The following is a 23,443-nucleotide window of genomic DNA, read 5'->3' on the forward strand; positions in this document are numbered from 1 at the left end:
CCCATCTGGTTTGGGCTTAGTGGGACTGGCGTATCGCTGCAGAATGCTGTGGTAGCCATGCTGGTTAAGTATACCTTGAATTCTAAATAAATCATAGACCGTGTGAAAGAACACCATCACACCTCCTGCATGCTTCACGGTGGAACCACACATGAGGAGATCATCCGTTCACCTACACTGCGGTTGGAACCAAAAATCTCAAATTTGGACTCATCATACCAAACGACAGATTTCCACTGGCCTAATGTCCATTGCTCGTGTTTTTTGGCCCAAGCAAGTCTCTTCTTCTTATTGATGTCCTTTAGTAGTGGTTTCGTTGCAGCAATTCGACCATGAAGGCCTGATTCACGCAGTCTCCTCTGAACAGTGATGTTGAGATGTGTGTTATTGAACTCTGAATAATTTATTTGGGCTGCAATTTCTGAGGCTGGTAACGCTAATGAACTTATCCTCTGCAGCAGAGTTAACTATGGGTCTTCCTTTCCTGTGGTGGTCCTCATGAGAGCCAGAGTCCTCATAGTGCTTGATGGTTTTTGCGACTGCACTTGAACAAACTTTCAAAGTTCTTGAAATTGTCCGGATTGACTGACCTTCATGTATTAACCTGTTATGGCTAGGGGGCAGTATTTTCACGGCCGGATAAAAAACGTACCCGATTTAATCTGGTTATTACTCCTGCCCAGAAACTACAATATGCATATAATTAGTAGCTTTGGATAGAAAACACTCCAAAGTTTCTAAAACTGTTTGAATGGTGTCTGAGTATAACAGAACTCATCTGGCAGGCCAAAACCTGAGAAGATTCTGTACAGGAAGTACCCTGTCTGACCATTTCTTGGCCTTCTTTGTCATCTCTATCCAAAACAAAGGATCTCTGCTGTAACGTGACACTTCCTAAGGCTCCCATAGGCTCTCAGAAGGCGCCAGAACGTTGAATGATGACTTTGCAGCCCATGGCTGAAAAACAGTAGCGCATTTGGTAAGTGGTCGATCTGAGAACAATGAGACGGGGTTGCGCGTCCACGTGAAAGTCCATTTTAGATTATCAGTCTTTGAACGAAAACAACGACTCCCGGTCGGAATATTATCGCTATTTTACGAGAAAAATCGCATAGAAATTGATTTTAAACAGCATTTGACATGCTTTGAAGTACGGTAGTGGAATATTTACATTTGTCACGATACGCGTCCGCGCGTCACCCTTCAGATAGTGTCTTGAACGCACGAACAAAACGCCGCTATTTGGATATAACTATGGATTATTTGGAACCAAACCAACATTTGTTATTGAAGTAGAAGTCCTGGGAGTGCATTCTGACGAAGAACAGCAAAGGTAATCCAATTTTTCTTATAGTAAATCTGAGTTTGGTGAGTACCAAACTTGGTGGGTGTCAAATTAGCTAGCCTGTGATGGCGAGCTATCTACTCAGAATATTGCAAAATGTGCTTTCACCGAAAAGCCATTTTAAAATCGGACACCGCGATTGCATAAAGGAGTTCTGTATCTATAATTCTTAAAATAATTATGTTTTTTGTGAACGTTTATCGTGAGTAATTTAGTAAATTCACCGGAAGTGTTCGGTGGGAATGCTAGTTCTGAACGTCACATGCTAATGTAAAAGCTGTTTTTTGATATAAATATGAACTTGATTGAACAAAACATGCATGTATTGTATAACATAATGTCCTAGGAGTGTCATCTGATGAAGATCAAAGGTTAGTGCTGCATTTAGCTGTGGTTTTGGTTTATGTGACATTATATGCTAGCTTGAAAAATGGGTGTCTGATTATTTCTGGCTGGGTACTCTCCTGACATAATCTAATGTTTTGCTTTCGTTGTAAAGCCTTTTTGAAATCGGACAGTGTGGTTAGATAAAGGAAAGTCTTGTCTTTAAAATGCTGTAAAATAGTCATATGTTTGAAAAATTGAAGTTTTTGGATTTTCGAGGAGTTTGTATTTCGCGCCACGCCCAATCATTGGATATTGGAGCGGTGTTCCGCTAGCGGAACGTCTAGATGTAAGAGTTTAAAGTAATGATGGACTGTTGTTTCTCTTTACTTATTTGAGCCGTTCTTGCCATATGGACTTGGTCTTTTACCAAATAGGGCTATCTTCTGTAACCACCACTACCTTGTCACAACACAACGGATTGGCTCAAACGCATTAACTTTTAACAAGGCACACATGCTCATTGAAATGCATTCCAGGTGACTACCTCATGAAGCTAGTTGAGAGAATGCCAAGAGTGTGCAAAGCTGTCATCCAGGCAAACGGTGGCTACTTTGAAGAACCTCAAATAGATTTTGATTTGTTAAACACTTTTTTGGTTACTACATGATTCCATATATGTTATTTAATAGTTTTGATGTCTTCACTATTATTCTACAATGTGTCCAAACTTTTGACTGGTACTGTATGTCAGTTAAAAAATAAAACAATAAAAATGTAAAAAATAAATCACCAGGTGAGTTCAACAAGGGTTCTGTTTGCAGCAAACATGTTACTTAGTAACAATTTCAGTTATACAATTTGAATGAACTTTCCAAAATGTTACGGTGAAACATCAAACAGCTACTATTTGTAAGGACTACCATAGATATTTAGCGCAATAATCAAACTGCAAATTACTTTGCTATTCCTACTACATGTAATGGAAATTCTACATGTCCACATTATTATTTGTAGTGGCAGTTAAGACCCGAAACAGACACTTACGTTGGCCACACACTACCTTCTCAGACTTCAGCTAACGTTAGCGAACGGTCGCAGCTAACACAAAACAAATTAAATATGTTAGCTAACTATTTCACTTGTTGAACGCACCCCAATTCACATATCCTTTATTTAAGCACACCAATGCTAAAAGATGACAATGACTAACCTGTCATTGGCAGCTCCGGAAGTCTGATCAAATCTGTCGAACTGCTAAAAGAAAAAGTCAGATGACGCATTAATGTTTACACAATCTATAGCCAAAATTTGTGATACCTTTATTAATAAGACATGCATATCCAAGGGGCCATAGCTGTAACCTCAGATCATGACCGTGACCTATGAGTCTTACCTGTGGCACCATCATGCTGGGCATGGTGACGGCGCTGACATTGATAAGCGGTTCAGGGTCATCATCGTCATCATCCTCCTGCTGCTCGGGCTCATCCTCACTTGGGATGACCACCACTGGCCTCGCATGCTTGGCCAGGGAGGCCGCGTGCAGGAAGTTAGGAGGGGACTGAGGATGAAGACACATATAAATAAGACCGAGGACTGTAAACACAGATGGATACATTATCTAGGAAGTGTGGTTGAGTCCCAATACAGTGTCTTTCCCCTACTATGTCTGTCTATGCTCTCACTTCTGGCAGCTTGGGGATCTGGATGAGTCTCTTGAAGTACAGCATGTCTCTGGCTTTGTTGAAGAAGGTCTTGAGGCTGTAAGGCAAGGCTAAATATTTAACCACTGATCCGAATGCTGCCTCCAAAACAGGGATATAACATTTTCTAAACTGTGTTGTTTCATATACAGTATGTGTATGGGACAGAATGCAATAGAATACACTTCAGGTTGTAGCGGCAGGTAGCCTAGTGGTTAGAGCGTTGGACTAGTTACCGAAAGGTTGCAAGATCGAATCCCCGAGCTGACAAGGTAAAAATCTGTCTTTCTGCCCCTGAACAAGGCAGTGTTCCTAGGCCATCAGTGAAAATAAGAATTTGTTCTTAACTGACTTCACTAGTTAAATAAAAGGTCAAATAAAAATAAATAAATTGATCTGAAGAGAAATTAGATGGTTATCTTAGGTACAAGGTACCCACTATCCAGAGGCACTAAGACATCAAGCTTCCTCTCTGCCATCTTTCTGGACTGATCATTATGCAGGTCGATAACATTAACATGTTACCTGGTACACTGCTCAGATTCAACCCCTTTTCACTTTCAGAGGTGTGCATAGGATAGTGATGTCATATTGAAATGGGTGGAAGCTGGGTGGAAGGGATGAGTATATTTGCATCAGCTCAGGGTATCTCCTCCCCTCCCCTATTGTACTGAGGCTCCCTCCCTCTCTTCCCTAACGCCCTCATTTAATAACAGCCTGAGGCCCTGGGTGACTTACCTGTGGAACTGGTCATGAAAACGATCACGGTGTCCTTGTAAGGTGTCTGCTGGGAGACCTGAAATCCGGGACATGCAAGAGTCACTAAAAAGACTTTGAAACAAGTTTTGTTATCAAGTCACCACAGCATAGTTTTCAGCAAGTAGAAATAAACTACTATTAAAAAAATCTAAACATACTGATTTCTGATCTCGTTATGTTACTCTCATTGATGTTACTGTACATGTTGAAAAATAGAATCAAGCAGTTAAGTTAGTGGAACCGACAGCGTTTGAACTACTTTGCCGACATGAAACAGACAGTCAATCATAATATCAGTAAAAAATATCAAATTCCCAGTTTATGGTTCAAAACCAACTTCATAAAGAGATTTTAAAAATAGGTACTATTTGTCGTAATAGGTGGATGCAGTTCAATGCACGATTCATATAATTCACCAATACATGTATTAGTAGTCCCACCAGATATTTATATCAGTTGTAAAATCAAAGCTGGCCTGGAACATTGTTTGCTGCCGCCACCCAGTCGGGATGCACCGTTTCAGTTTACTTATTTAGCAAGCTAAAGACATGGAGCCTAACGTTAGCTAGCTAGCTGCTGGGAGGATTTCATGTCATTGGAGGAGTTGGTGAATGACCAACTTTTTCCCCTCATATCTTTTTTTCCCCCCGTTGGCTACAGCTATAGATGCTGCAGGTGTCATTTAGTTAGAAAGAAATGTGATAAGGCTAGGGGAATCGAAGCTTTCCCTAAAGTACATTTAATTGCCAAAATTATATAGCTTAATTAGCTTACTCCTGTCTATACATAAATAAAATCATTCAAAATAGTCTACTACACCAGAAAGCATGATAAGGCCAGAGGATCATTAAAGACTGCGGATAGCCTACAGTCGGAAGGGTCCGCAATTTGGCGGCACGCGCTGTAAAAACCAAACTGATTATTGTTGAGTTGCGACAGTGTAAAGCAGAGACCCAGCCAGGCATATCGCAATATTTAAAAATACAAATCGCGGACAAACTGTTTGGAAAACAAATGGCTGTTAATGTAAAGATATGATTCAAGTCTGTCTTTCAGTTATCAACATTCTTAACTTAATTGAGCGAACAGTAGCCTTTCTTATTGGCACCAGCTGAGAACATTGCCATCTATCTCCCCGGTGAGTGTACATATTCACTGTCTATCATTTGATCATAGCCACTTTTGTTTGTTTTTGGACAATAATTTCCTCCTCCAGGTTATATGGACGTCATATTGTATTTGTGTCTCCCCTTTTCAAGGGCCAAGTATGTGGATCAGACAACATTGTTTTTATTCTGTTTGTCAGTGTCAGCAGAGTAGGCTACCCTGTAATTTTTGTAGTATAAAAAAACAATGCGTGCGCGCACTTGGGTGTCCAGTACCAGTAAGCAATTAAAATGTACTTTCACCCCTGGTTGGGACAGCATGCAATGGCAGGCAAGCTGCAGAAGGAGGAGCAGGCTACTATTCCCCTAGTTTATCAGTGCAATTTTGACAGTCAAATAACTGAAATGTTGAGAGTTTATCTATATGGTTGTTTCATCGATAGGATTGAGTTCCCAACTGTAAGAGGACTCCCATTTGCAGAAATTGGCAAATGCTTTCTAATGATCTAAAGTTGCACTGTTGCTATTGCCTGTAAACACACAGTCCACTTCAAAGTGAATGATGGCAGGCTTGTGTGGCAAATGGCTTATTTGCATATAGGTCTACTGTTGCTCCAATTTGCTTTGGCCATCAGGTCTCTGGACAAGACAGATGTTTTTATTTGGTTTTATTTACTGCAGTGTCTATTTATTGTCCAAATGCACAGCCACTTTCCCACTCTATATTGCTATAGAAATTAAAAAAATGCCTTACTATAGCACATTCCCAAACATTGTACACATTTACGAATGCCTGAAAATAACCATATGTAAAAAAATTCATAAAAAATGTGTCTATTCTTCCTGGGGGTGTATATGAATAGATTTGAATAAGATTTCATGTTGCAAAAATGCTGTCAGTTCCACTTTAAAAGATACATAAGAGGTCACACGTACAGGCATGCAGTTTAAAAAGCAGCTTGACGGTGAAGTGGTAGAGGTGACTGCAGTCCTGGATGACCTGGATGAGGGGGGACAGGCGACACTGGCCTGACGTCGTCGTAGAGATAGCAATGGACGTGTTGAGCTGCCGGATCACTGCAGATCACAGAAACACACCATTGTAGGAAAAACATAACACATCCACACAAACACATGGCCTCAATTGGCAGGATTTGGAATCGATGGCTTGCCTGGGTGAAACACCTTTCTCTGTCACTGGTTCAGAAATACAACACGGAGACAATAGCTCACATATTCATGAATCACCCACTGAGTGGGTGGAAAATAGTTCTCAGCAGATCTAGGGTGGGAAGAAGGAAGGCAGTTAGGAGCTCCCATGTTTCCTGAGTAAAAGATGTCCAAGTTAGTAAGTCAGGCAGGGTTGTTTACAATTGCAGAGTTTGTTTATGGTTGTTCAGGATGACAGACTGTGACAACATCCTGCAGGGCATGATGCCATTATAGCCAATCAGAAGAAACATAATTCATGTCCTCCAATTGCAAACATTTAGAACTTATTAATATGGTTTTGGTGAAATTACATCTGAGGGCCCTAATCATATTAAACAAGTGGTTTAGAAATGTGTTTAATTTACACAAGGTAAACCTTCCTTGATAAAGTATAGTCATTTTGGGCGATTAAGTCACTCCCTCAACAGCAGCACAAGTGTGCTCACAAGTTTTTATTTAGCTGGCTGCTATCCTGTCCCTATTCCATTTCCGAAACATAAACAGTTGATGGAAACAGGCCACTGCCCTGTAGCTCTGGTTACCCATCATTTGAGAGGTGGAGGTAGGTAAGTAGGGGAGAAGCGGGGGATTCTCACCTGTCTCGGCTAGCCTCAACTCTGCATCCAGGTAATCAAACACTTTCACAGTGAGCTGGAACCTACAGGAGGGAAGTCAATACCGCCCTTAGTAACACAAGGCTAATGGCTTCCTTAAGGAAAGAGCAGCAGGCTCACTCCCCAGTCCCCACAGTACTCCAACTAAATGGTATGATAAGTTTCCTTTGAATCAGAGAGCATGACATTCGTATCTTATATCAATAATTGACTTCCCTTGAGTTATTCCAATCAAATATATACGCATTTGTGTGATGTCTCTGTATGATATTCGGGATAACTCAATAACAGGAAAGGGAGTGCACAGTCAAGAGTGCCAGGGATGTGTGGAGAGGGAGGAGTAGAGAACACACTCACACATTATTGACGTCTGTTCCTGCAACACGCTCTAGAACCTCATCTGTCACCTCTAGGTTGGGTCGGATTTCAGAATGCTGCATGGAAGACAAAAGGATGGCAAAAGTGATCCAACATTAGAACTAAATTACATTAACTCAAATTACATAATTGTTTGTTCAACTTGGTGACATTTTGTGAAAGCACTTGTGGCAATGCAATGCATACAATGGTAAGATTAGCCAATGTCCCATGGTAAAACATGCCGTCCCCCAAAACTGTAGAGGGTGCTCTTACCTTCATGTGAAACTCCATCTTTGTGCAAAGAAGCTTAGAGTACAGAGCCACCAGCTGTCCATATCTGTCATGAAGGTTGCCCTGGAAACAATAGGAGCAAGCAACAAGCATTAAGCTTTGCTGCAACAAATATTTAGCTTTGCTTTATTTGAAGATGGCAAGACACACTCCTCTCGACACACTCCTCTCTTCAAGACATGCTCCGGTACTTTGGCGACTAGTAAGTATTTATTAAACCTCCCACTTTGGGCTGGATGTGTCAATGTGTATCTCATACATGCATAATCTATGAACAGAATTACTGTCTTAATTACTGCCTCAAATAGCCATGAAATCCCTAGTTTGAAAGCAACTTTTCTGGAAGCTGTGCTACGCCATTTTCCCTACATTCCCCCCCACATGGGCCAACACCTCACCATTTGAGTGACAGCTAGCAAGAATCACACACAGCCAAGCAAGAGAGAGAGCGCTGACGTAGTACGCACTTTTTGGGGACCACTTTTGGCTCATGAGCGCTACTTTCAGAACTACTGGCTAAAAAGTATACAAAAGTACCAGATAATCTCTAACTGCAGCAAATAGAGATCAACTCTGGCTGCACAAGAAGCACAATTACTGTATGAGGGGAAAAAGAAGATGATTGAAGAGAGGTTTTCAAAACTTCTGCATTTTTACCTAAATTAAAAAATTAAAGCAAGGGATGTTTCCCCATTTTAAGTAATTTGACATACAATTTCTTCACCCAAAATGTCATCAACTATTCAAGCACCCCTTTACAAAAACACAGCACAATCCCCACTCACCCATAGTTGCCCCATCTCAACTATGTTACCGTGATGTCTCATGCAGTCCTGAAGGCTCTGGAGGGCAAAAGGGGGAGTGATAATGTCAATTCAATAATAGTACTGTAACTTCATTTTCAATTGAGCAATTATACAATTTCAGCATTAAGCCAATATTACTGGACTAATTAAGGCCATGGAGGTCAGCATAAAAAAAAACAGAATGCTTAATTAATACACCGTCTGTATGAGTTTGAGTGCTCTGCTCAAAGCAATACGGCATTGTTTTTTTAATGTAGGCTACCAATTAGGCAGGACTTTTAAGCAGGAATTGTTACACCGGCACATAGGTTCATTTTCTCTCTACATGTTTTCATATGCATTTGATTATGTGGAAATAAAAACCCTAATACAGAGTAGAGTGTATAGAGCGGAGAGCAGGTTTTTACATTATGGTGGCCATCCCGCAGCACTTTGTGAAGCACGTGGCAGAACTTCCAGCTGAGGATGGAGTTGCTGGACAAGGGGATGCCCAAGGCGTACGACCAGAAAGTAAAGGCCCCCTTCTCCCTGTAGGTCCCCAGAATTATCCCTGTAGGGCCCATCAAGGAAGAGCCAACCAGCAAAATACAAAGCCAAAATAATACCTTCACTTGGTCCCTCACATATTCTTTTACTTTCTCTCCCTCATGTGCGATGGAGACAGTAATAAAATCACACAATTTCAGCCCCTCTAACTACATTACCTATAACATAACACAGTTTAAGAGATTAATGTATACTGAACACTAAATCATCCCAGAAGCATAAAATACATTGTAAGTTGAGTTAGCAAGTAATTATTCCACTGTACCGTGTGCACATGACCAATAAACTGATTTAATTTGATAATAAGCAGTAAAATATCCTGGGTGAATGCTAGGTTGAAGATAACAAAGGTGAAGATAACATACCATAGCGTTGATGAATACTCATTTTGGATTGGCTTGAAGGGCATTCTAGAGCATGCATTACTTCCCTATAACGCATGGTATATCAGCACGGTAGAATTCAATGGCTATATACTCGGGACTCTATGCGTTCTCTGGAAAACAATTCAACTCCTTGGGAGGTTAGTTCCACTCCACACACCTTCAACATTGTTTATTATTTTCCATAGAAAGCATAGCCCCTCAATTATTTCTTACGTAATAATTCCATGCAGAAGAGTTAGAAAATAAACAAATTCACTGAACCAGCGCCAGAGCAAAAATGACAGTGAGTGGTAGCAGTACAGAAAGTTTGCAATTGTAGTGAATTTCAGATAACCGTTTGTCATTCTATAAATTTAAACTTTTTTCAAATGATCTACAGCTACTTTATTTTCCGGCTGCTGGTTACATTTTCAATGCTAATCATGCAGAATCAGCAACAGCGCTGGTCCAATGAATGTGTTTATTTTCAAATGCGCCACATGGAATTATTTTGGTTTTAACCTTCATTATTTTTATCCTTGGATTAATATATAGCCTACATGATGGCAAATGTCAGCTCTAAAAACCAGTTACCTTTACAGAACACATGATTACATTGTACAGTATATCAAACAGGGTTGGGGTTCAACAGTGTAACTCCCCAGTGGTTAAAAACAGCCCAGTTATTCAGCACAGTGGGTTATCAGGCATACAAAGTTTGGAGCACATAATAGCAAAAAAAGGTTTACTGTTCCCAGTTTGGGGTTATATTGAAGGATACGGCGTGCATGTTTCTCTTTCACAGGCGCCTCGTTGGAGCTGATGGCTTTGCTGATGCTGTTGAGCTGGAAGAGAGAGGAGAGAAAGGACAGGTTGAGGCCATCAGTTACTATGGCTACTGAACTACCACTCAGTGACAAAGCATATTTTAAAAGGGATACTTCAGGATTTTGGCAATGAGGCCATTTATCTACTTCCCCAGAGTCAGGTGAACTCGTGGATACCATTTATATGCTTCTGTGTCCAGTATGAAGGAAGGAAGTTAGAGGTAGTTTCGCAAGTCCACTGTTAACTAGCTTTAGCGCAATGACTGGAAGTTTATAGCTATCTGCTAGCATGCTAGTAGATAGTGCAATGACGACGAAGTCCATGGGTAACGCTTATTACAGAGGATTTTGTAATAAAAGTTAATAACCTCTCAATCATCTGGTTCTTTTAGGCTACCGTAAGTAATGGGGACTGAAAAAGCCACTAGTATATCTGTTCTATATACTTGGGTGTGTCCACCCAAAAAATGTTGTGACCAACTTTTTATTTCGTTTTGTAATTTTATTTTCCATCCTGGCCCCTCAGGCATCTTGGCCAACAGGTAGAACTAGTCTGAGTGAATAGAGAGAGGAAGTGAGAGAAGCAGATAGTCAGAGCTAGGTCTCAACACTTTCCTTAAATGCGTTTCAGTGGCGGTCGGTGCCGTTTAAGCTGAGGGAGGAGTTTGTTTTTAATGAGCATGGCCTTATTTCTATTACAGCATATTGGATGACTGTCATTCAAATTCCATTCACCCAGTTCAATATCAATAGGTTTAGGCTACTACATGATACTAACATTTTTCATATACCCATCATGAAGTTGCTACAACCTAGCCTATGAATTCAACATAGGTGCACACAGGTTGAGAGAAAGATGAGGTGAGAGACAGTGACACATTCAATTAAACCTTGCACACTCTTGCCTGCATCTAGCTGACCTAGGGTGTAATCATTAGTCCAACAGTTGCAAACAGTTTTTATTGGACAAATTTAGGTATGTTTATCCCAGTTTCCTTCTGTTTAAGAAATGTTTTTCAACAGAATTGGCAGAATGAATACACCCCTGATCACACGCAAACAGTTCACTTTCATAGCCACATACAAACCACCTTGTTGTATTCCTTCTCGCATCTACGTGCTCTCCTCCCATCTCCCTTTTCACAAGCAGGCCCAGTGACAATAAATTAGTAAAACCAAAAGCTTACCTTGACTTGGAAGAGTTCCAGTGTTGGATAGTCATAGCCAGCTAGCTAACATAGCATCCTCTGTTCGAGTAGGCGAAAGGAGCTAGCTAAGTAAGTGAACCAAAAATGAAGAAAAATCCCTCTCCCCCTCTCAAACTGTTGTCTTTTTTTGTCAACTACTGTTTTCAACTACTCAGTACATTTTATGCACCACAATGCTAGCTAGCTGTAGCTCATGCTTTCAGTACTAGATTCATTCTCTGATCCTTTGATTGGGTGGACAACATGTCAGTTCAGGCTGCATGAGCTCTGATAGGTTGGAGGATGTCCTCCAGAAGTTGTCATAATTACTGTGTAAGTCTATGGAAGGGGGTGAAAACCATGAGCCTCCTAGGTTTTGTATTGAAGTCAAGCTAGCTGTCCTCTGGCTCCACCATGGTGCTACCCTACAGAGTGCTGTTGAGGCTACTGTAGACCTTCATTGCAAAACTGTTTTAAATCAATTATTTGGCGACAAATATATTTTGTATAGTTATCTAGAAAGGACAACTTAATTTTTAAGAAGTCCTCCCCTTCCTCCTCTGAGGAGCCTCCACTGGCGTGTTTGTACTGTACATGGGGTTGCCCAGTCATTGATAAAGGCTTAGTTAGTAACACCAGAAAATAAGGGGAATACTCTGAATCCCAAACATGACAAGCATATTGTGACCTCTGATACAAATACCAGTGTCTTTTCAGCCAGTCTCCCTTAGTCTAGCTTGTCTCAACATAAGATCTGTAATGCATTTTCAACAGTTATGAACATGCAGAGAACAAGCTATTTTCTGACTGACCCATATGGACCCACTGAAGACAAGCTCTACCGATTTCAATTAATAAATGAGGGAAATATGGGTAAAACATAATTCCAATGTCCAAATTCTGACTCCAGACTTGAGTGAAGGGAGGAGCAACAGCACCAAACAATGGACTAACAAAGCATTCCTCACACAAGAATACAGAAGCATTGGCCAATAGAAACTCATTCTGAGGTCACCACCGACTCTCCCTGTGGCCCTGAATGAATACACATCAGGTGAAAAGGACAAGACGTTCAGAGCTCTGGATCCCCTGTTCACTCACAGCCTGCTGTTCTATTTAATTTCAATTCATTACATAACCAACTGACTAATCCAGCTTGGAGTGACATGCATGAGCTGTTAAGGTTCATTTATGCGGATTCTCTGGTGGTGTCATGGCGCTCAATAACCCACCAGTCCAAAACCACCACAGAAAAGAGACAATGGTCAGTTACACCGAGCAGCGGAAAATGTAAGTCTACTCACACACACATTCTGCCCCACTGAGTCACTCAATCGCAAAAGAATCCCACAAACAGGCACAGACTGACACATTTTTCCTTTACCCACTTTCTGTATACACAGTCACACAGTTCATTCCCTCACTCTAGAATGCACACATCTTATCATACACATAGGGAAGGAGGAACACAATCTCCGCACCCGAAATTCAAGGCAGGCCTGGCGAAATTTGCCAGCAATCCCAGAAATGCATAAAGACCTAATTTAATTAGTGAAAGGCCACAGACCACAACCCACCAACCTCCAAAACATACAGTCACTAAACAAAAGCACAGAGGGGCTACTGTGCGCCTAAGGCAACTGCTCACGAGTGAGGGGAAAGTTGGAAAGAGAGAGAGAGGGGTCTTGGTTAATGTGGACCCCTGCTTGTAAGGCTACTGCTAGTGCTAGCTAGCCCCCTGGCTTATAGGGGTCCAGAGCAAGTGGTGGTCTGGAGGGGTGCATGACAATGAGGGGTTTGTGGGAGGAGGAAGGCCCGTCAGCTGGGGTAGAAGATTGGGTTGATGGGGGCCACGCTCTGGCACAGTGCCTGGCACAGAGGCCTTGACAGATGGCCATGGAGCAGCACGGCAGCAGGGAGGCTCCCTAATACATTCAGACTGACTGTCACTCAGAGAGGAGAGGGAGAAGTAGAGGGGGAGGGAGGGAAGTAGAGGGGGACAGAGCGAGTGAAAAAGATAGGGAGTGTGAGGGAGAAAGGACACGAGAGGGAAGGGGGAGGAAGGGAGATCCTTGTTACACTAACCTTATCAGAAACTGCATACAGTGCATAATGAGCAATGCAATATACAGAACTGCTTGAAATCTAGAATTGGGGGTTGACAATGTCACAAACCAACAAAAGACCTACCCCATTCCACTGGCACACTCCCTCACTCATTCATACAAAGAAACAAACATCATTAAAACGTTCAACAGCAATGCCATAAGGTCAGAAAAGTTTACATTAATCTGGCTGGGAACAGGAGAAGCTGGTCAACTGTGATCTAAGTAGACCAGAGACAGTCTGACACCATAACATTGAACCTGGTCCCAAACATGTCTAAATACCACAATAGAGGGAGAAGTAGTGAGAGGGAATGAGGGAGAGGGAGGGATGACCCCAGCCTAATCCCTGAGGCCAGTCGGAAGATTCACCACCAGAAACTCACCACACACACACTCCGCTTCATCCCTCCCATCCCCGATCACTCCCTTCTTACCTTTTCATCTTCTCCCTTCTTGCCTTTAAGCAGCAGTGTGTCTATGTGCTTAGACATCCCTGCCAGGAGGACTATAGCTAGTGGAGACAGCAGCAACACCTCTAGTCTACTCCACACTGGGCAGTCAGGTGCCCTGCATTGACTCTAGGTATTGCATTTCTTATCAGCTTAATTCAACAGACTGCTGCTGCGGCTCTGGCTGTCAAGGTCAGACACAGACCCAAGCACTGCATGACTGCCACTATTAATGCTGTTAATAAACTAGTGTAAACACACTGCTAATGAGGCCGAACAGACTGTCTGGTTATGTGAGCATTAACTAGTCTAGCACTAATTCACTGGGAATGTTGAGAAGAGTGGAGCAGCGGTCTAATGCACTGCATCTCAGTGCTAGAGGCGTCACTACAGACACCCTGGTTCGAATCCAGGCTGTATTACAACCGGCCGTGATTCGGAATCCCATAGGGCGGTGCACAATTGGCCCAGCGTCATTGTAAATAAGAATTTGTTCTTAACTGACTTTCCTAGTTAAACAAAAGGCTAAATAAAAAAATCATTTAATTTCAACATATCAGTACTAGCTGTTTTCATAGAACAGCCTTTCATGGCCATTATGTACATTTCCCTGTTGTGTTACATTTCTCCTTCCTTGTATTTTGTCTCCCAGACAGCACAACAATTGCTGGCTCAGTCTCTTACAGCGATGATACAGACAGAAACCTGAGCCCCAACTAGACTAGCCTTTGATGAAACAATTCTGTCCTCACCCCTGCTGCTTCTTCTCCTAAGCACGACATCCTACACATATATACAGTGCATTCAGAAAGTATTCAGACCCCTTGACTTTTTCCACATTTTATTATGTTACAACCTTATTTTTAAATATATTATATCGTGCCACCCCCCTTATCTACACACAATACCCCATAATGACAAAGCAAAAACAGGTTTTTAGAAATGTCTGCAAATGTATTAAAAATAAAAAGCTGAAATATCACATTTACATAAGTATTCAAACCCTTTACTCAGTACTTTGTTGAAGCACCTTTGGCAGCGATTACAGCCTCGAGTCTTCTTGGGTATGACACTACAAGCTTGGCACACCTGTATTTGGGGAGTTTCTCCCATTCATCTCTGCAGATCCTCTCAAGCTCTGTCAGGTTGGATGGGGAGTGTTGCCGCACAACTATTTTCAGGTCTTGCCAGAGATGTTCGATCTGGGCCACAAGGACATTCAGATACTTGTCCCGAAGCCACTCCTGCGTTGTCTTGGCTGTGTTCTTAGTGTTGTTTTACATTTACATTTTTAGTCATTTAGCAGACGCTCTTATCCAGAGCGACTTACAGTAGTGAATGCATACATTTCATACATTTTTTTTTCTGTGCTGGCCCCCCGTGGGAATCGAACCCACAACCCTGGTGTTGCAAACACCATGCTCTACCAACTGAGCTACAGGGAAGGCCAAGGTGTACGTTCTCCCCAGTCTGAGGTCCTGAGCAGGTTTTCAACAAGGATCACTGTACTTTCTCCATTCATCTTTCCCTCGATCCTGACTAGTCTCCCAGCCCTTGCCGCTGAAAAACATCCCCACAGCATGTTGCCACCACTATGCTTTACCGTAGGGATGGTGGCATTCCTCCAGACGTGACGCTTGGCATTCAGGCTAGAGTTCAATCTTGGTTTCATTAGACCGGAGAATCTTGCTTCTCATGGTCCGAGTCCTTTAGGGGCCTTTTGGCAAACTCCAAGCGAGCAATCATGTGTCTTTTACTGAGTGGCTTCCATCTGGCCACTCTACCAAAAAGGCCTGATTGGTGGAGAGCTGCAGAGATGGGAGAACCTTCCAGAAGGACAACCATCTCCACAGAGGAACTCTGGAGCTCTGTCACATCTCTGACCAAGGCCCTTCTCCCCCGATTGCTCAGTTTGGTGGGGCGGCCAGCTCTAGGAAGACTCATGGTGGTTCCAGACTTCTCCATTTAAGAATGGAGGCCACTGTGTTCTTGGGGACCTTCAAAGCTGCAGACATTTTTTGGTAACCTTCCCCAGATCTGTGCCTCGACACAATCCTGTCTCAGAGCTCTGACATGCACTGTAAATTGGGGGATGTTATATAGACAGGTGTGCCTTTCCAAATCATGTCCAATCATTTGAATTTACCACATGTGGATTCCAATCAAGTTGTAGAAACATCAAGGACAATCAATCGAAACAGGAGGCACCGGAGCTCAATTGAGTCTCATAGCAAAGGAATACTTAAAGTACCAGTCAAAGGTTGACACCTACTCATTCAAGGTTCTTTATTTTTACTATTTTCTACATTGTAGAACAATATAATAGTGAAGACATCAAAACCCATATGGAATCATGTAGTAACTAAAAGTGTTAAACAAATATATTTTATATTTTTCAAAAGCAGCCACCCTTTGCCTTGATGACAGCTTTGCACACTCTTGGCATTCTCTCAACCAGCTTCACCTGGAATGCTTTTCCAACAGTCTTCAAGGAGTTCCTACATATGCTGAGCACTTGTTGGCTGCTTTTCCTTCACTCTTTGGTCCAACTCATTTCATCTCAATTGGGTTGAGGTTGGGTGATTGTGGAGCCCAGGTCATCTGATGCAGCACTCCATCACTCTCCTTCTTGGTCAAATAGCCCTTACACAGTGTTTGGTCATTGTCCTGTTGAAAAACAAATGATAGTCCCACTAAGCACAAACCAGATGGGATGGCGTATCGCTGCAGAATGCTGTGGTAGCCATGCTGGTTAAGTGTGCCTTGAATTCTAAATAAATCCCGACAGTGTCACCAGCAAAGCACCCCCACACCTCCATACTTCACGGTGGGAACCACACACGTGGCGATCATACTTTCACCTACTCTGCGTCTCACAAAGACACGGCGGTTGCAACCAAAAATCTCAAATTTGGACTCAGCAGACCAAAAGGACAGGTTTCCACCGGTCTAATGTCCATTGCTTGTGTTGGCCCAACCAAGACTCTTCTTATTGGTGTCCTTTTGTAGTGGTTTCTTTGCAGCAATTTGACCACGAAGGACTGATTCACACAGTCTCCTCTGAACAGTTGATGTTGAGATGTGTCTTATCTTCATTGGGATAGGGGGCAGCATTGGGAAGTTTGGATGAAAAGCGTGCAGAGAGTAAATTGCCTGTTACTCAGGCCCAGAAGCTAAGATATGCATATAATTGGTAGATTTGGATAGAACACTCTAAAGTTTCCAAAACTGTTAAAATAATGTCTGAGTATAACAGAACTCATATGGCAGGAAAAACCTGAGAGAAATCCAACCAGGAAGTGGGAAATCTGAGGTTTGTAGTTTAAGTGATTACTTATCCAATATCCTGTGTCTGTGGGGTCAGATTGCACTTCCTAAGGCTTCCAGTAGATGTCAACAGTCTTTAGAAGTTGTTTCAGGCTTGTATTGTGAAAGGGGATCGAATAAGAGCTGTTTCAACAAGTGGTCAAGCTGAAAGACATTAGTTTAGTCTTGTGCGTGAGCGCAACGCTCGTTCTCTTTCCTTTCTAATGAAGATTTATGATAAAAACATCCTAAAGCTTGATTATATACATTGTTTGACATGTTTCTACTAACTTTAATGGAACTTTTTTGACTTTTTGTCTGGACTTTGTGCCCGCGCTTTGTGCATTTGGATTACTGGACTAAACGCGCAAACAAAAAGGAGTTATTTGGACATAAAGATGAACTTTATCGAACAAAACAAACATTTGTCGTCTAACATTGTGACCTGGGAGTGCCATCAGATGAAGATCAAAGGTAAGTGATTAATTTCTGACTTGTGACACCTCTCCTTGGTTGGAAAATGGCTGTATGGTTTTCTGTGGCTAGGCGCTGACCTAACATAATCGCATGGTGTGCTTTCGCCGTAAAGCCTTTTTGAAATCGGACACTGTGGCCGGATTAAGAAGAAGTTTCTTTAAAATGGTGTGAAATACTTGTATGTTTCAGGAATTTTAATTATGAGATTTCTGTTGTTTGAATTTGGCGCCCTGCAATTTCACTGGCTGTTGGCGAGGTGGGACGCTAGCGTCCCAAACGATCCCAGAGAGGTTATTGAACTCTGAAGCATTTATTTGGGCTGCAATCTGAGGTGCTGTTAACTCTAATGAACTTATCCTCTACAGCAGAGGTAACTCTCGGTCTTCCTTTCCTGTGGCGGTCCTCATGAGAGCCAGTTTCATCACAACGCTTGATGGTTTTTGCGACTGCACTTGAAGCAGGTGACTACCTCATGAAGCTGGTTGAGAGAATGCCAAGAGTGTGCAAAGCTGTCATGAAGGCAAAGGGTGACAACTTTGAAGAATCTCAAATAAATATAGATTTGTTTAACACTTTTGGTTACTACATGATTCCATATGTGTTATTTCATAGTTTTGATGTCTTCACTATTATTCTACAATGTAGAAAATAGTAAAAATAAAGGAAAACCCTGGAATGAGTAGGTGTCCAAACTTTTGACTGGTACTGTATGTAAATAAGGTATCTGTTTATTTTTAATACATTTGCCAAACTTTCTAAACCTGTTTTTCGCTTTGTCATTATGGGGTATTATGTGAAGATTGATGAGGGGAAAAAAATACATTTTAGAATAAGGCTGTAACGTAACAAATGTGGAAAAAGTCAAAGGGTCTGAATACTTTCCGAATGCACTGTAGGTGACGCAACAAGGACTTGCCATTGCTTCAAACCATCCTACAATGGTTGGATATAAAGGGGAGTGTTCTGTGCTGGAGAGACACACTTCCTCTTCTGGACAACAAGCCTGTGAGATTCTGATAGAACCCAAACATCCCAAGCTACCTGTCTTGCCCCCACCCACTCAAGGGAGGCCATCTTAAAATGGTACTACAATCATTCCAGTCTCCTCCTCCACCTCTCAAAAATGTTCACATTAGCCCTGTGTCAGCACCATGACGATGCTACCGGATGTTTGTGCTTTCACTCCCCTAAGTGTCTAACTCTATGCTGTGCCACCCAAACTGGATGATGTCAGCTGTAAATAATAATAATAATAATAATAATAATAATAATAATAATAATAACCCTTACCAAACCACCTCCACCATAGCTCCCCTGGCTTCTTCATTTTCCTGTAGATGCTTGGTCTCCATGGACAACCCAGGGAATTGTACACTGGCAACAAGGATGCAATGTTTTTTTGTAATTTCGTTACCAATTTGGAACTCCAATGTGAATTGTCCGCATGCAAATTGTGATATTCCAAACGACGAGCTATTGTGGTGAAATATAGCGATGCATAATGTCAGAAGCTGTCTGCCTCTCCAGCTAGCTAACTATGACTGGATCTATATTGCGTTTAGACTTGAAATTTAAAGAACACTTATTTTGGTTGAAACATAATTAAAGTTTTTCCTTGTCTTTCATTGCAGGTGTTGAAAACCAGTACTTTCTGGTGGATGTCATTTTCATGGACAGATGTAACTACTCAACGTTTTCCCAAGCTGTACTAGCCTCCCTCCACAGCAACCATCTGAATGATGCTTGGGCAGTGGTCACAGATAATGCCTCCTACTGCCTGAAGGCATACGAGGAGGTTCTGAAAGGCGTGATGCCCAACAGTGTCCATATAACCTGTCTCTGCCATGTCATCAATCTGGTTTGTGAGACCTGGCAGCACTACAAATACTTTTCTGAAGTTGCATCACTTGTGACATGGATGAGATCTGTCTTCTTCGAGAAGCCTGCCAGAAAGAGAAGATGGGTGAGCTTCCTCATTATGAAGGAGTTTGTGCAGGACAAGACTCCTCCTGAAGCAGTGAGCTCCAGATGGAATAGCTGGTTTGAGGCAGTGAAGTACCATGCAGAGCATGTTCATCTGTACAGAGAGTTTGTTGGCAGAAAAGTAATCATCCCAGGCAGTCACAAACATCCTCAGCCAGCTGGAAACAGAGGAGATGGTGCAGTCCCTCACTGTTAAGCTAACCATCTCGGAGGGCTCCTCCAAACTGATGACAACTCTGTTGAAGCCTGCACACAAGTGAAACCCATGGCAAGCCCATCAACAGAGCTCAGTGAAGAATGGATTGCCTATCAGCACTGTGTGTCAAGGGAGCCCTCACCTGTTTTGGAGCTTGCTGATTACTAGAGGGGCCTGAGTGCGAGATTCCCAAGAGTTGCAGAAGTGGCAGTGCCCTACATCTACTTCCCAGTCAGCTCTGTCAACTGTGAGAAGAGCAAATACAAGACTCGACTCACAGACAAGCGAGAGGCACTCACCGAGCTCAACACAAAGAGGCTGACAATCATGTACTTCAATGGAGATGTCTGTGATAGATGGAAAACTTACAATGGACAGACATAGGAGCTCATAAGGTAGTTCCATAGGTTTTGCCTATTGTTGCATTATTGCCTAGATTCTTGCATGAATCTTTTTTTAAATGTATTTATAATTAAACACTTATGTGAAGCACTTTATTTGACAAAAAACAATATGTAAAAAAATGAAACTTTGCATATAAGTATAACTAGGTTTTGCCTATTGCTTGCTGCATTGTTGCCTAGATTCTTGCATTACTTTTTTTTCATTTATAATGAAACACTTAGAACTCTGTATTGAAGCACTTGCTTTGATGATGATAAAAAAAAATAGTGCAATGTTGTGTTGCATCATTACAATTGTACGGTTATATCTTAAATTGTTAACGTTTTATTCATTCACATTATTGGACACGCTTTCTGATGATAAAATTAGCGTAAATCGTAAAACACAAAAAATGTAAACGGAAAAAACAGAATTTGGAAAAGAAATCTAACGGATTTAATAGGGCCCTACTGACTAATGGCTAGACCTAAAGCCAGTCACTGTTTGGGTGTAACATGTCAGGATCGCATGTCTATGGCAGCGCTGAAAAGAGACCTGCCAAGGGCATGTGACTGCGCCTCTTCTATGATCTGATGTGCTAATCTTTGGCAAATTTAAACATCCAGTCAACAATGCAGTCAAAGGGACCACACAATCTCCCTCTCCTTCCACCTAGCAGGCCAAAGGAATGTATTTTCTCTTCCTCATTGATTCAGTTTAGTATCATCACTGCCTAACTTTGTCTGGCTGACCTTGTGTGACTATAGGTTCTAGTGTTGTCATGGAACCAGTATCGCGATAATATGATACCAGATTTTCCTTGGAAAAAAAAGAAAACAAAGCAGACTGAACTCTATGGTCCTTTAAAACCTACTTTAGTAAATTATTATAAATTAGCTTGCAAAATAAACAAATGTGACTCTGGGTCACAACATAAGTCTGTTTTTTCCAACATTAGAACGGTTTTCCTCAAATTTTGTCCGCTTCATGTTGTTTCCTTACTTCCTAGTATTCTGATACTGGTGGTGTGACGACACTAATAGGTTCTGTATTTTTGCAGAAAATCAATCCAATATATTCAAATGAGGTACTGCAACAAAGGCACAAGGAGATGGCAGAGCTTTATCTTGCCTCATGCCAGGGTCACACAGACTGTTGTGGTTTTGCATTTGCTGGACGTCCAGTCATTCTAGATGGAGCAGTCCAGCAGGTTACAACATTATTTCAACTTCAGTGATGCATTTGCCATGTGGCAAACCATCCACAGGAAGTTGTTTCTAAAGTTACTTTGTACTACTATTTCAATACACTCTATAAAGGATAGCTCTGGGTCTGCTGCCACAGTCTCAATTAACAGGTTTAGGAAAAAGAGCAAGGGGAAAGTCAGGACAAGGTAGCCAAACAAGAATGATTAGCTGAACATGATAGGCCTTGTATTGAGAGCCAGGACTTCCCTGAGAGGCAGACACTGTATTGCCAATCAGATCTCTGATTGTAAGTAAATGACACTGATGGCGAAAATTAAAGCAAAAAGCAAATAAAAACTCTAAAATACTTCAACAAAAAAAGGTCTACTACTGATGATGTCATTAACACGACCTAGAGTGTAATTTCCTAATACATTCTTTGGAAATAGATGATTAGGCTATTCATTTTGGATGATGGTAATGATGATACAGTTAAAATGTCTGGACAGTGAGACGTATATATTTCTGCGATAGCGACATGGCTGATCAATGTAAAGGAATTAGGCCTACATCTCAACCTCAATTATTTATCACAAGCAACCACTAACAGCTGCTTGAATGGCATACAGAACGTTCAATTATGCTGGGAATAATGATTCGCCACGCGGGGTGCCACATGCCTACCAAAATAGCAACTCATGTGATGGACCAGTTGCAGATTTTGCATCAAAACGTTCTCGAGCATCATGTTACAGTTTATACAGTTCACAAGCGCTGTTTTAGAAAACACGCTACCCTGCCTGTGCGCAACTAAAATTAACATTTGGGGAAATGAAAGACCTCACATGCTATTTCAAACACTGGTTTGTCGAAAAGCCGCAAAACAAACAGCTGAGCAGGGCAAATGCATCCACCATCACAAGGTTATTCATATTTACCTGCTGCTTGTCAAAATGTTCCCTCTCCGCACCTAAATTGGTTTCGGTCATTTTGGTTTTCACCCTTGAAGGCACCCGTCGTATGGAATTCATCCTCAAGTCTTGGAAGCCGGTTAAACTCTTAAAGGATATTCGACTTATGGAGTGTTTGTATCAAATTCCCACTCGAGGAAAATGTTCGGTTATAAAACCTGTGAAAGTATTTATCTCCTTCAAGTTTTTGGTAGAAGCAATCCGCAAACAACCGGTTCCAGTCGTTAGACGTCCGCGAGTGACATTTGGAGGCAGCGAACGCAATCAGATGAGGAAAAAGCGAAATGAATGTAACGTTTCTTTTTACGCGGGATCGTCGTCTACGGAGGATACCACAGTAGTTCGCACATAGAATCACGGGGGGAGCCCATGCTTCAGGGAGGCGGTTTACGTCACTCATGAAGTAGGTTATTAAAATGGCACGGGTTTATTTTTCTTCACCTCGCACCTGAAATGTTATTATAAGACTACAGAGCTGTTGTGATGATATAGCTGGCGTTTTATCAGCAGCCCCATGGAAGCCCTTCCCCGCCCCCCCCCCAAAAAAAATCTGACTACGCGTTATGAGATAGTAAATCCTAATTATGAGATAGTAAGTTATTATTATGAGATAGTAAGTAATTATTACGAGATCGTACGTCATTATTATGAGATAGTAAGTCATTATTATGAGATACGTTTAGACGATCTGTATCACATGAATCCAATGTGCACTTTGCATCAGGCCCTCCAACTGTCAAGGATAACCTTATGTATATATTATCGTCAATCACACGTGTGAGTGTGCATGTATGTATTAATGGATTGGAGAGTTTTGTTGATGTGTGTTGGTGCCTGTTGGATGACATCAGATTTAATAAATTCATTAATTCAATTCATTCCATTAACGGGACAATCTGGGATTTGTACATCCATTTTTGGACTTATTATTAAT

The 23,443-nt window shown here is 41.7% G+C and overlaps 1 protein-coding gene across 3 annotated transcripts in view; it reads right to left on the reverse strand.

Moving 5' to 3' along the window:
• Positions 1-22,844, reverse strand: part of LOC115164475 (huntingtin-interacting protein 1-related protein) — a 34,943-nt gene extending 12,099 nt beyond the window's left edge. The window contains exons 1-12 of one of the 3 annotated variants that reach the window (XM_029717005.1): positions 22,477-22,844; positions 10,216-10,279; positions 8,931-9,073; positions 8,503-8,559; positions 7,700-7,780; positions 7,424-7,500; positions 7,049-7,110; positions 6,177-6,317; positions 4,114-4,171; positions 3,358-3,433; positions 3,066-3,233; positions 2,883-2,923 (exon numbers count right to left, since the gene is read on the reverse strand). In XM_029717005.1, the coding sequence (XP_029572865.1) occupies positions 2,883-2,923; positions 3,066-3,233; positions 3,358-3,433; positions 4,114-4,171; positions 6,177-6,317; positions 7,049-7,110; positions 7,424-7,500; positions 7,700-7,780; positions 8,503-8,559; positions 8,931-9,073; positions 10,216-10,279; positions 22,477-22,569 (1,061 nt within the window). In that variant the 5' untranslated portion in view covers positions 22,570-22,844. Of the gene's footprint in view, positions 1-2,882; positions 2,927-3,065; positions 3,234-3,357; positions 3,434-4,113; positions 4,172-6,176; positions 6,318-7,048; positions 7,111-7,423; positions 7,501-7,699; positions 7,781-8,502; positions 8,560-8,930; positions 9,074-10,215; positions 10,280-13,990; positions 14,239-22,476 lie in introns of those variants that run through there. The other 2 variants (XM_029717004.1, XM_029717006.1) reach the window with 2 other exon arrangements.
• Between the last annotated feature and the right edge of the window lie 599 nt (positions 22,845-23,443).

Source organism: Salmo trutta, chromosome 27 (assembly GCF_901001165.1).
Source record: "Salmo trutta chromosome 27, fSalTru1.1, whole genome shotgun sequence".
In the NCBI taxonomy this organism is placed as follows: domain Eukaryota; kingdom Metazoa; phylum Chordata; class Actinopteri; order Salmoniformes; family Salmonidae; genus Salmo; species Salmo trutta.